Source organism: Vespa mandarinia, chromosome 15 (assembly GCF_050613455.1).
Source record: "Vespa mandarinia isolate Hongniang chromosome 15, ASM5061345v1, whole genome shotgun sequence".
Lineage (NCBI taxonomy): Eukaryota > Metazoa > Arthropoda > Insecta > Hymenoptera > Vespidae > Vespa > Vespa mandarinia.
The window spans coordinates 5,197,177-5,211,427 of NC_140824.1; the positions used below are offsets into that span (position 1 = coordinate 5,197,177).

Sequence of the window (14,251 nt, forward strand, 5' to 3'; positions counted from 1 at the left end):
CTATAACGTATATATATATATGTATGTAACGTGCGGCTTTGGGGAAAAGAACGCGAATGGCCTATGCATTTGACAAATTCAAATGCAAAATAAATTCATCCCAACTATAAATAAAGATATGACGCTAGAGAAGATATTAATCGATCGTAATGAAATAGTCGAGGTGCAAACAACCTTTTAATCAATTTTCGAAGAATCGAGCTCGTTTTTTCAAACGGGGTGGTTTAAACCGCGCCCTTTCGATTGGTTTATCGTAGCGCATGCGTAACTCTCGTTTCACTTCCCTGTGCTGTTTCGGTTCTTCGGTCCACTTGACAGTCGACAGTCGGAATTACGTCAGGGGTGGCTAAGTTGTGCTTGCTCGTTCTTCTCCTCGATGAGAGACAACGCAAGGATGCGACGATCGGCCCGATCGTGAGAATTTCAATCTACTATCTCCGGCGTTGCTCTCGGTGGATTAGAATTCTAAAGTGACTAACGATCACGATCGAAGAGAAACGAGTGATACAGAGAGAGAGAGAGAGAAAGAGAGAGAGAGAGAGAGAGAGAGCTCGCATGTAGAACGCATTCGTCGATTTTCATATCCTTTTCCTCCTTCCTGTTTACGCCGCGAAGAAGGAAGGACTAGCGATTCCTTGTAAGACAAATATTCAATGTGAGATATCGATCAACGTGCTTCGCGACTCGTGCTCATTCTCCTACCACGATTTTAGTGCCAACAAGTCATTGTTTTCGTTCGAAAGAGATATATTCTAAGAATAAGAAGGAAGGAAGGAAAGAAGAAAAATCGCAAAATGACTGCGTCGCGAGTTATCGTCCTCGTCCTTTATCTACTTTTCCAACGTTCTCACGCAAGTAAGTTTACAACGTTGTTGAACGAACTCGGTGCATATAACGCGTTCGTTCCTACGCACATATACAGACACTTTCTTAGACACGTTTCATATCGATGCAACTCTCTATTCTCTATTGCGAGACATACGAATACTCCTGTATCATCAAAAACAATGTTTATGGTAGACGAGTTAAATGGGACACCTGTATACACAATGTTACATTGAACACAAATCAAAACTTTACGGCGTGCTCTTATACGAGTCTTTTATTATCACGCACATAAATTCTTGTTAACGTATAGAGTTAACGTATTACGTATTTACATGGTTTATTCGTGTCGATAGGTCAATCGACACGAAGAAAATTTTTTTACGTAATTTCTCCTTTGTACGGGCGCGAATAAAGTTCTAAGTATCCCTCTACGATATCCTGGAATGCATTCTCGTTAACGTCGTTAAATAGACCGTGCGACTTTTGTACCGTAAAAAAAATAGTCTTTTATGGACACCGGGTGCCGCGACGCGATATTAAGCGGCGGAAGGAAATATTCAAGCGCGAACGAGAGAGGGAGGGGAAGAAAAAAAAAATTCGCAGCTCACAATGAAAATTCCTCGGCCTCATATTTTCCGGAAACGCAACCAACCTCTTTTTCTAACATTCGCCTATAATTCTTACCCTCTCTCTTCCGCGATGTAATTCAATTTCGCTTTTTCTATTTTTTCGTTTTTCCTTACTTTGGTATCGTTTATGCGCAGAACGTTAAATCTCGGAATGAATTCGAAGCAAACGGAAGTCAGAATCGTTTGCCCCCCTTCGCTCGATCAGGCCAGCTTCGATACGCCTATACGGACTTATCTGGAACGATTTCGCTTCTCGGAAGGATTCGAAAGGAACGTGCTGACAGAAGGTCGAGGGGATGTACTTAATGCTCGCTTTAATTACGAAATTGGGTCGTGCCGTTACACAGCTACAGGCACAGGCCGCTAATTCTCGTGGACAGATTCGATTAAAGTTAACCCGTTTTGAAAGACTTTTGTTTCCTGCGGAATCGACCATTTTTTTATCGAAAAACGTATGCGAATTTTTACGATTGACTTTTAAACTAACGAAAAGTATCGAAATCGATCCTGATGCTACCGATCTCGATTTTCTCGTGTGTACTATCCACTCGTAAGCAAGAGCAAACATCATACAACCACAAAGCCTCGTGGTACTTGAATGACACCGAAATAATTACGCGTTTATCTGTCGGATAATTCTCCCGCTTTTTTCTCACCGTCTCCGACGACGACGCCATTCGCGTAGGAATCGATTTTAACGAAATAAAATTGAATCGTACAAGCAACGTACAACGTTTCTTTCGCGAAAGGGAAATCGATTAAGCAAATTGCTCAAACTTTCCGCCAACTTTTCTCTTTTCGCGAATAATCGTTTTTAATTCGCTATGAATATTTGTCGGCGACAAATAATATCTCCCCTTATCTCTTTAAAATCTTTTCTAGATTTAATCGTTAATATCCAATAAGCAACGAATCCAGTCTTTCGTTCTGTCTGATTACTTTTCCACGATACGTAATATGGCCTGTCAATGAAAAAGAGATAATACTCAAAGCTATTACGTTCTGGGAATTTTCTTGAATACCATAAGCCACGGTGACGATCGAGACGATAGAAATCTAAGAGAACCTCTTTCACGTAGACGGGTGCTTAGCCAAGAGGATTTGCGGATTAGTTATTTCCTCGCCGTTTCACCTGCTCGCCTCTCTTTTCCGCAAATACGAAAGGAAGAGTATACATCCCCGGATGGAAAATGAAAATTCGAAAGCTTTTAATATTCTCTCTTATCTTTGATCTTTCGAAAGCAAAAATCAAAATAAGAAAAAGCAATTAAATTGGTATCGTCGAAGAAATCATATATATATATATATATATCGTTTATATATTTGTCGATAAAATAAAACATCTTGGTGCAGTTCATTAAAATATTCGAGATAATTACGACAACTTTTCAACGCGGGTAAATTTTCCATCGCGAACGCAAGTTTAACCAACTAAACTCGTGTATTCTTCGCAATGTAGAAATTAGAAAATGAATTGGTTTGGACGGTGAAAAGGTAGTTTGACATACGTTTTACATCTCGCGCACCGAAGAACCACGAGGAATAATAGGGTCTTCGTTCGAGCGAAACGAGAAATATATGTTTACGTACTTTATACATTCGTATATACGTATATACGGGTAGTTGTTACGCGTGGAAAATTGGATAGCACGCTGTACCGCAAAACAAATGAAGTCCGCGGTTTGGCCGCGTGATTGGCTATCAAGGCCTGCACCATGCGGGATATCAACCAATCGGGAAAGTGGTTTCAATGGGGCTGCGAACGTTCCTTTTACGATCTTTCGTTCTCCTCGTTATAAACACGTCATAGGAACGACAAGGTATCACGTAAATTATTCAAGAGTCGAAAAAAGTCTGAACAAAGTCTGACTTTGAAAAAATTATTAGGTAAATTGTATGTTCGTCGGAAACGCCGAGAGAATGTTTACAAACGTCGACGAGAATGATCGCGTAAATGCATATACATAAATAAGTATTACGTACGATGGTAGATATATACACGTTCAACATGTTGAGGCGAACGAAATTCTAATTACTAAATTAGAATTAGAAACGATAGAACGTCCGTCGTATATACGACTAACGAAGAACTAAATATTACTTTTGTTACGTTTATTTTTTATTTATTTATAATGATAACTTTATCCCGATATTAAAATCGTTTTTCCTTTGGAATTTTATACACAACAGGAGATTCCACGATAATTTGAATTATCCAATAGCTAGCGTGAGATACTCGCTCATCATTGTTAATTAAATCTCGCCCGTTAAATGGATAGTCTTTCTCCTGTATTCACCGTTCCTGGGGGAACAATAGGAATCTAGAACGTCACGCTCCCATAGATTCGATTCCTTTCTGACATACGTTTTGAAATACGTTCGAAAAGTAATGAACTTGAGAAATGGGAAAGCCATACTCGCGGGGATGTTATAAAAGAAATTTCAAAAAGACATGAAAGAGAGAGAGAGAGAAAGAGAGAGAGAGAGAGAAAGAGAGAGAGAAAATAAACGTTTAAATTTGTTAATTGTCATCCTTTCGACTTGTCCCAGTACTTGAAGTTCTTCGCAAGGAATTCTTCATGTTACATGCAATTTCCAAGTTCCTTTTGTCTCTCTTCGGCGGTTCGTGACGGAAGCATTTTTAATTAGGCTTCTGGATGCCCCAGGTACTACCCGTCGTTTTCTATACAGATATGCACTTACGCGTTAGTTGTATATATGCGCCGAAATGACTCTGAAATAACGTAGAGAGCTACCGTTTTCTACCATATATATTTTGAATAATATTCATCAATTTTATTCATTATTTGTCCAAAAGATCTGTGTTTCACTCGATTTGCAAATACACATTTATCTACACAACATATCTAGATAGAAATGACGACGATATAAAAGAAGACGAAAGGAGAAGATAAAATAAGGAAGAAATAAATCGGCTCATTCGTGACTTGAGAGAGAAAGAAAGATATAAAAGTATTCGTGAAAAACTCAAACAGACACTTGATTGATCTCAAAAAGCTTGGCATCAATCGATCGATAGCGGTTACCAATATTCGGTTATCATCAATATCGTTTATATGCGTAAAGAATAATAAATGAGGAAAAGCAATGAAGTCACGTATGATGGACGTTTACCGGTGTTGCTCGTCAACGATAAATATCAAAAGTTAGGTGTCCTGATTAAACGGGTCGCACGTACTAAACCAACACCGTTCGCAGACGACGATATGCTTGGCCATGAGCTTGACAGATCTCCTAGCTGATCGATATTTACTAGCAACGGCCATTGTTGCGAACGCCTCTCTCTTCCTCTCTTTATCTATCCTCTTTCTGTTTCTACCTAATGCTACCTTTCATTGTCGACCAGCATCGTTTCCTTTCATTGTGGATCTTGACGTCGATTTCTCTGTATTATTCAAAATTGTTTCCATCCTATGCATTCATTGAACAATTCACCAATATTTCCGATACTCGTAAGTACATCGTCAATTCGTCCGTCTCTCTCTCTCTCTTTCTCTCTCTGACCATTCATCGAACGAGCCATTTTACTTAAAAGTAGAGAGATGTAATGGGAAAATCTCGTCGTCTCTTTGCTCGCGATTCTTCCTCGTTGAATTTGAAAGTTATTAAAAGTCGCGTTTGGAAGTTGTGAAGAATTTATAGGAAGAGTTAATGAATTTTCTTTCAAAGATAAATTTGCAGACCGAAAGTTTATAAAAAAAAATAAAAACATAAAAAAAAAGAAAGGAAAAACGAAGAGGAGACGTTAAAAGTCGAGGAAATTTATCAAAAGTTTATGGATATTGTTTGACACGTTGAGTGGGCAATTTATGTCTAATACAAATATTAATGAGGCAGTTTAAAGGAGAGATCTTTGGATAAATGAGTAATTAAAAAGTAGCGTTACGAAGAGATAAAAATTTTAATAATATTTTACTAAGGTAAAAAACAAATGTGAATTAGTTAATTAAGCGTGCAAATAAACTAAGAGAAACTATCTTCTTCGTTCGATACATTGAAATTTAAATGACAATTTTTCGCCTCTGGATACAGAATATCATTGTTACTTTTTATCAAGTACTTAATAGATATAGGTTATATCGAATATTCGAGGAATCTTATTAATTAATAGAGAATAATATGCAACAATTTTTACGAATGGCATCGTTTCGATATACGGTCCACCAGTTATGCCGATATGGTTATTGTGAGAACGTGCATATACGTATATTCGTACAAATGCCATAACGTCTCTTTACCCGTTGTACCGTTGAATAAAAGGATACGTTCTTTGCACGTAATATTATAACGATTGTGAACTTTCTATCAAGACGTCCGCCATATCAAAAGCGCCATTTTGAATTCTCTTTGTATGACGTCGTATTCAAGCTAAGAAAAATTAAATAAGTAATAGATACGTTTTTGCCAATGTAATTTATTTACGTACATTTCGAGTCGAATCGAAAGCCAGTGTAAGCGTTACATTTACGAGAGTAACATCGGAATAAGTAGTACATATGTAGTACATATGCCCTTTCTCTCTCTCTCTTCCGTCTTTCACTGAAGCTAGACGACAGGGATAGAGTTGGCAGCACAGATCGATGCGACGATCCTTCGTCTGTTCTCTCACTCCGAACGCGCGACACGCGAGCGAAGGAACGCGCGCATCTATCCAAAGTCGTCTCTTTTTCTAAGCCACGTGAGAATATGTGCATGTGTATGCGCGCCCGCGCAAAATACGCGTCGAACGAAAAGAAATTATTTTTAATCAATATATTTATTATTTATCGTTATATTTCTCTCTTTCTTCTATATTCGCTCTAACCTATCGATCGCGAATTATCGCGGCAAGAAAGATTTTATCGTTGTTTCTCGTTCCAGTGTCCGGCAGAGGTAATTCCGGCCAGGTTCTTCTCGGAGAAGTCGACATCGCAGTTAGAGATGACGGTTCCGCCAGCGAAATCACCACGGAGGAGCCTTATTTGAAGAAATGTATCGTCGATGGGAATGCTTATTCGCACAGTCAAACGGTACCGATCTAATTTTTAATAACAATTCGTCCCGCGATACCATTAACGTTTTCTCATTTGTTTTTTCGATGAATTAATTTATCGAACATTTACTTAATTCGCAAAGAAAAATTAATCGTAAACTTTATTCGAAGCTTTTTCTTCTCTAAGAAAGATAAAAGTAAAAAAAATATAAAATTATTCGGTGCGATCGATTAAAAAAATCAGGTAATGAAACATAATATAGAAGACGTCTTCAACATGTCAGGATGGCCGAGCGGTCTAAGGCGCCAGACTCAAGGTTGATACCTTACCCGTTCGACGCGGGTTCGAGGCTTCTGGTCCTCTCTGAGGGCGTGGGTTCGAATCCCACTTCTGACAAAATTTTTTTTTTTCTTTTTTTTTCCATTTTATTCCCTATTCTCTATCGACGCAATATATTGTATTTCGTCGAATATAATTTTTTTATTTTTTTTCCATCAATTATTCGTATATTTTTAAAAATGAAAGATAACGCAGAGGAGAGTTAAGCTTTTCTCTTGGATCCCTTGCATCTGTAAATCCTTATCGATTTATTTTTTATTCTTTGCACGATCTGTTTGATCGGATGAAATCGATTAAATATTATTTTCTCATACATATATGTAGAGTACGAGTTTGGAGAAATGAAAAATAAAAGGCTTCGATCGTCCGTCAACGAATGTTGCGAAAGTGATGATCTCTTCGTATCTAATAAATTTTGCCAATGGCAAAATTCGAAGCTATCGGACTCTGACGAATAATAAATAAAAATACTGTTCTCTCTCTCTCGACTATCAGAAGCTTTTATGTCAATCGAGACACATGCGTCTCGAGAGTAATAATGCAGGATTTTGGTGAAAATCCGTGTGTGCTTTCGGATCGTGCACTCCTGCGTATATACTGCTCTACGTATAGACACGCACGCACGTAGTACGCATACGTAAATAGCCGGGCTAGAAGTAATCCCCGTAGTCGCTACTAATTGAAATAGAATGTACACACATACCCTTATCGGAAAATACCGACGTGGATCTTTGGTAATGGATCTAGTAACGTAATAAATTAACTCGCAACCATATGTGTGTGTGGTTCGTCTTTGAACGAAAATTTTCATGTAATTCGATTAATATAACGCGAGTAAAAATCCGCATTATCTTATTTTTGGCAGATTTTAAATAGACGTTAATTAATTTAATCTTTAGCGATCAACGATATATCGTCATCGTTCATACGTAGCATGAAAATTCATTAACATTTATTTGCGAATGCCAGCCCCCCTCCCTGCCTGTAATCTGCTTCAGCAAACAATGCCATTTTAATGCAAACACGGTATACACGATATACGCTGACGAAATGAGGTCACGCGAGAATTGTAATATCTCGGTTTTACGTATGTACATAAAGCGGCAAAAAACAATAATCTTTCGGTTAATAACGTAACTCCAGCGTCACGCTTTGCCTAATGTTTTATTCATGAAACTCCTTTTTATTCTTTAGGATTTTACTCGTTGGACTGTTCTCTTACCGTCTCTCCGTACGCCCATATACGCGATAATTCTTTAACAATGGCCAAGTGAAATAAGCTCGAAAAGTTTGGACATGACGACTATAACGCGTTCAGAGTGTGTCCTAAACTCGAAGAAAGAGATTCCAAGGCTTCAATCAAGTTTGTTTCTCGGCTTACTTCGAAGAGAAGTAACTTCTTTCGACTGAGAGCCTTCGACTGGCTCGCAATATCGAAAAATGGACGAAACATGTTATATCTACGTCGGCTACGAACAAATCCAAAGAAATATACTTACTTGTGGAAAGTACGAAAAACATCTTCCACTTTTTTATCATTTCTCCCTTCTCTTCTCCTTCCAATGGCCTACTTTTCTCTTCCTTTTTTTTACTTTTTCTTTTAAAAAAAGTACAGTAGACGTATCTATCCTATCAATAGCCATATCTTACGTTCCAGTACGCGTTCTTTCTATCCAGTCGAGACGGTCCCCACTTTATATTCATCTTTATTATCTTTCTACTCGTATTTCTAATCGTTCAATAACATCGTTTAGAGCGTACTTGTGTGATGATGCTTCGAGCGGTACTAGGCCTATTCTCTGCCTGTACGGTGATTGCTCGTGAGTCGGATAGGTCAGACGCAACATTCCCATTGTTATAGGAGACAAGATAAATGAAGTATGCAACATTCGATCAAATTTCGAGGTAAATTTTGATCGTTCTCTTTTGCCAAAAAAATGTTCGACGATTTGCGAAAAAAGATGTAATTGTAAAAAGAAATTATATAATGTAAAACGTTGCATCTCTGTGCAACAGAGAATATGACGGCAAAGACGGTAATATCGCCTTGCACTCCCGCGTCCAATTAGTAACGCAGCAAATTTCGCCGCGCGCGCGAAAGGAGGTCGAAAGCTCCCCAGAAATGGCGCTCGTATATCCTGCCACAAGATACTACCGTTTTCTTTTCTTTCTTTTCTTTTCTCTTCTTCTTCCTCTTAAAGCAAAGTCTTTAAGAGTGTCACGACGCCAATGCCATTTAACGTTAAGCTTTTCTAGCCGGCTTACTGGTTATCATCGAAACGCGTTTTATTCACAATCTTTTTTTCCGCTTCTCCATTTCTCTTGGAACAACGAGCAGGGAATTTATTCGATATCCTTGTATAACATATGTAAATAGCAACCTAGAAATCGGATTACGCGTGAAAAATTTCTATTCGCTTTAATTGCGAATCGTTAAATACCTAACGTCGTACGATGGAACGCTTTTGAACGTTGACGAATTTACCGTTTACCTTTACCATCGATATTACGCGGGTTTCGAAACGCAGAAATATTGCCTTTCAAATGTTGCAAGGGATATAATACATTCGAGGATGAGTATTATACGACTATTGCGAGCTCGCATTAGAGAATTTTCAATGTGAAAATGACGTTAATGTCAAGCGCAACGAAGATCGCGAAATAAAATAATAAGGATAATTGGAAATTTTATTTCACGACCGGAATAATCGCGTTTCGTGAGATTGTGTCAATGGTAAATCGGGGTTCTTGGTCGCCGATGCGAAAACTCAAGTCGAGTTTTCCAATTCCAACGATTTTTTTACGTGATCGCGAGAGAGTGAGGGGCCGACGCCGACTGTTCGATACCTTGCAATTGACGTTTATTACAAAAGGAAAAGGAAAAAAATAATTTAAAAAATGAAAGCACAGAAGAAGAAAAAAGAAAAATGATAGAACAATGGATAAATGAAAGAATATCTTTTGTCGTTTTCAGATACCGTCATACGACGTCAACTCTCATTGCCTCTGCGTCGCCGGCGAGGTTTATTGTTGGTGGCAAAATTATAATCCGAGTACCGACTCTTCAATGGGTTCTGCCTCGTCGTTATCGACGACTTTAGGAAGCAATTATACTCCCATGTTGGAAGTGAGCACGGACACTGCCGATAGTTCTGAAGCTTCCGGTGATCATCTTGTCGAGGAAACTCTCGTCGGGCAATCACAAGGACGCGTCGAGATCAACTCGACGTACTCGACTACGCCGTCTGCTCCAACAACGTGCCTCGTCATGGGTACTTATGAATTATTATTTTCTTTAAAAGAATGTCTTACAAGAGAAATGGCGATATCGATCTCGATCGATCGATAATAATTCATCGACGAATATTACGACTTTAAAACGAAAATTCGGATGGAACGTTAACGTACTTTTCCTCTTGAATATAGCTAAAATACGTTGAACGTCCTTTTAAAAGATGCATTTACAGCTAAAAAAAACTCTTCTTTTTTTCGAAAAAAAAAGAATAAGCTCGTTAAGTTTCTCTCTTCCGCGTTGGTCGCGGCTCTTGGCGAAAAGGAATCAAGTGGGCGAGGAAACGCACCAAAGACGCCTCTCTCTCTCTCTCTCTCTCTCTCTCTCTCTCTCTCTCTCTCTCTCTCTCTCTCTCTCTCTCTCTCTCTCTGATTGCAGGTAGGGAGTATCGAGAGGGCGAGGTACTGCCGCATTCGACCGGAAACTGCGTCGAATGCAGCTGCGGCTCAGAGGGTCGAGTTGAGTGTTCTCCTCGGGATTGCGTACCTCTAAGGCCTGAGATACCGGTCGCACCAGATATACCCGAACCACCAGGCGCTGATTTCGAGCTCTTCGATTTGGCACGAGATCGAGGGATCGACGAGGGATTTTAATAAGCTTCTTCTTTTCCCTTTTCTCATCCTTTTCCTTTCCTTTTTCCCTTTTCGTTTTTCTTTTTTCGAGAACCGTCTAATCTAACGATGACTCTGCTCGTTCTTTTACGAACGTCGTTCGCCAACTTTTTCAACGGATTCATGACTCGTATACATTTCGTCGTTCTCGAAGCAACGATTCCTTTTGAAAAGAAAGAAAAAACAAAACAAAACGAAACAACGATCTTATATCTTCTTCTAATTTAGAATAGAGTTTGCGTTCGCAATAGATCACATATGGATCATCGCGAGACCTGCAAGTCAAGATAGGAAACTAATCGATAAATCGGCGCCTTCTCTCTTAATTGAGAACGTGCCTTTCCATTTCTTTCATTTATTGATTTACCTCAAAAATAATTTCTTTTTTTTTTTCTTTTTTTTTTCCTTTGCTTTTTTTAGTAACGCCTAGCGTAAACTTTTCTAAAAACGATCAAGTGAGATTATTGTATCGATCTCCTTTCTCGATATCCACGATTTTCAATCGCCTATTATTATTACTTTTAGTCGATCATATTCTAATATTTCCTTTGGGAAGAACAAATCGCGAAAAATGTTTTGCAAAGTCAATGGAAGACGTCGTAGTAAAAATTTTTTAAAAGAACACCGAAAACGGTACGAACGAAGAAATGTATTACTTCGCACGGAAAGAGCTTTTCTCTTTCCAAAATTTGCGAAATTTTCGGTATGTTTAGTGATTTTTCGAGAGATTTTTCCTGACAAAATAGGAAAATATCTTCTGTAGGGAACGGCCTATGAACGTAATAAGAAAAAGAAGAAAAAAAAAGGAGAAGAAAACAATGTAGGAAATCGGCCTACGCGACATTAATAAGAATGAATTTCATCAAGTAGCTAAGTGAAAAAAAGAAGTTGACACGACTCTCATCTTTATGGATTACGCATTTGTCTTTATCTACTATTCAGATCGTCATATACCTTTAGACATTTTCTAGTCTAGACATATCTTAGACTATATCTTAGTTGTATTCAAAATCATCATATCCTATTCATATTCTAGTCATAATCATAGATCACGCGATAAATTTAATTATATCGTATTTCCCTTGCCCGGGATGAGTGTAAAAAAATATCGAATAATTGAATTAAGATACACGGAAGGCTATATATTATATACACTTAAGTCCAACGAAGCAGTATTATCTATTTTTATATATGCATTTTATTTCAGTTCTATATTTTGATCTGATATTTTTCAATGCCAATGTTAGTAGCCTTTTATCTTATTTATGCGTTAAAATATTCCACGCGTTGCCGAACGATGCAGGAACTTTGATCTTCCTTTGTTTTTCCATCTTTCACTTTTATTAACGAATATAAAAAGCATAGTTATAAGTTCAACGTTCAATTATAATCATCGTTTCGTACAATGAGATTATATTATGTATCATGGTGCGATCTGTTAATATACGCGTGTAATAATTTTGGTGCTAATAATTTCACATTTTTAAATCGTCAAATTGTGCTTAAATACGATTCGTTGAAACTTTGTAAAAGTCTTTGCTATATAACGTTTATTGTTTACAAAATACAATAATCTATGCTCGTATATAGAAGCATTTTCTAAATTCTCTCAAGTAGCGAAGCTATTCTTCTTGTTGTCGTTTACAAGTGACTACAATTTCAATATATTTTAGGGACACCCTGTGTATATACATACATATAAATCCATACATAGAACATACGTATATACATATGATAGAAACACATACCCATTATACAAGGAACCAAATATTAAGATAACGACCTATACACATATACATACGTGTATATATATATATATACATACATATATACATATATATATATATACGTAGGTATAAAAATGTATGTATATATACTTGCGAATAAATAGACGTAGATAATTTTAGTTTGATAGAATTTGGATGTCGCATACTTTTTACAAATGCGTTCTTAGAGTATTTCATTTGACCATTCCAGTGCAGTTTCAATTGACCATGTTAAGAATTACTATTAAACAGTCCCTATTCCGTAAAGATTATTTTAAAACAAGGAATCGCTTGTTAAAACTTTCAATGGTTGCAAGGTACAGAAAATGTTCTTCTGAGCGCGCGTCTACGTGTACGTTTATGTGCACATCTGTATCTCATATGAATGCGCTTCCATACATGGATACGGTTAAACCTATGAAAAGTTAGCAGACTATGCGTTGGAGAAGCTAATTATGAAAGAAAATGGCTAGAAAAGGGGCTATAATTACGTAATATATTTAGGAACGACGGGAGAGAACATTACCTATAGGTAGTCGTATTATTAGGTAGACTCCAATGTGATATATACACGCAAAAGATAACTTTGTCTAAGAGTTTATAATACTTTTGAAAAGGGCCGATCTTTCATCAGGGTCGTTGGAAAGAACTTAGTAACGTAGTAGTGTACTACGAGTAACGAGAAAAAACAAAAAAAAAAAAAAAAACAAAAAACAAAAAAAACTCTGTACTCAATAGGACCACCAACCAAAATATTCTCGTTCGAATTGTACAGAATCAACGAATTAACTTAATAGATCCACGCATGCAACAATTTTGATTGTCATTAAGATATTTTTATTCGATCATCTTTTAGATAACTTTAAGATAACATGATGCTTCGCGTTATCCCTAACATTCTTTGCCTTTTTAATCGTTATTATCGACACAACTTTCTTCCTCGATCGTGATCGAAGAAAGGTTAGTTCGTTGTAAACGCCTACTACAGATTTTAGACAATCCATATTTCTTCCTCCATAAAGAATCGATGAGAATAAGCATGAAGATTCAAAGGATGGAAAGGGAAGGGAAGGACAAAGTAGTAGATAGATTTGTAATATAATTTAGTTGCGGTGACGTGCCACGGGACCATCATTAAGGAACGAAGAATGATATCGCGCATTGATTTTCCGTTAGTTTTTTATATTTAAGTAACGATCTCGTAACGTCTTCCAACTATCCCTCACACAGTTATGTCTACCTTAACGTTCGTGGGGATCTCCTGTCCTCTCAAAAACGATTGTTATTCGAATAAAGGAGGATCTTACGATCAAGACTTTTTTCTTATTAAACTCTCGCATTCCTTTTCTTGTATTACTCGCAAGAAACGTAAGTACTTTCGTTTTTCATTCCGATCGATCTTCCAATATGAAAATCAATATTTTACGAGATGGAGCTAGTGACGCTAATGACGAAATTGATTGCCGGTAAATTTTTTATTATCCTCTAGGATACATGCCATTTTATGTTTTATACTTTTTTCTTTCCACGCAGTGTGTACGTATACATATCTATGTACATGCGGAAAACAGTGCAAGCGGATTAGGAAGGAGTGCGGTTAACGAGTTTATCGACAATGTGCAGTAATCGTTACGAAGTGTTGTTATCAGGTTATGCAGGACGCATGCGATTCAATAACGCATTGAAATGTCGTTGAAACGGTTAGAAAATTAAACATAATATATATATATATATACACACACATGCTTATTTTTCTCTTATCATTTCCTTCACGCATGCGTTTCATTGGAAA

The 14,251-nt window shown here is 37.4% G+C and overlaps 1 protein-coding gene and 1 non-coding gene across 2 annotated transcripts; both read left to right on the plus strand.

Moving 5' to 3' along the window:
- Positions 1-296: 296 nt before the first annotated feature.
- Positions 297-10,675, plus strand: LOC118450918 (uncharacterized). The gene is made up of 5 exons (XM_035886933.2): positions 297-637; positions 714-855; positions 6,339-6,487; positions 9,765-10,062; positions 10,461-10,675. Exons 2-5 carry the CDS (start codon positions 795-797, stop codon positions 10,673-10,675), a joined length of 723 nt encoding a protein of 240 aa, XP_035742826.2. The 5' UTR covers positions 297-637; positions 714-794.
- TRNAL-CAA (transfer RNA leucine (anticodon CAA)) lies at positions 6,730-6,847 on the plus strand. Its single transcript has 2 exons — positions 6,730-6,767; positions 6,803-6,847. It is a non-coding gene; the product is annotated as a tRNA-Leu (tRNA).
- Positions 10,676-14,251: the final 3,576 nt, after the last annotated feature.

What these genes read in the sequence shown, in the direction of transcription:
- LOC118450918 (XM_035886933.2), top strand. Translation starts at nt 795, where the DNA reads ATGACTGCGTCGCGAGTTATCGTCCTCGTCCTTTATCTACTTTTCCAA. An exon ending in TTTCCAACGTTCTCACGCAA is followed by an intron (nt 856 to 6,338) that starts GTAAGTTTACAA and finishes TTCTCGTTCCAG; the next exon opens with TGTCCGGCAGAGGTAATTCC. An exon ending in CTTATTCGCACAGTCAAACG is followed by an intron (nt 6,488 to 9,764) that starts GTACCGATCTAA and finishes TGTCGTTTTCAG; the next exon opens with ATACCGTCATACGACGTCAA.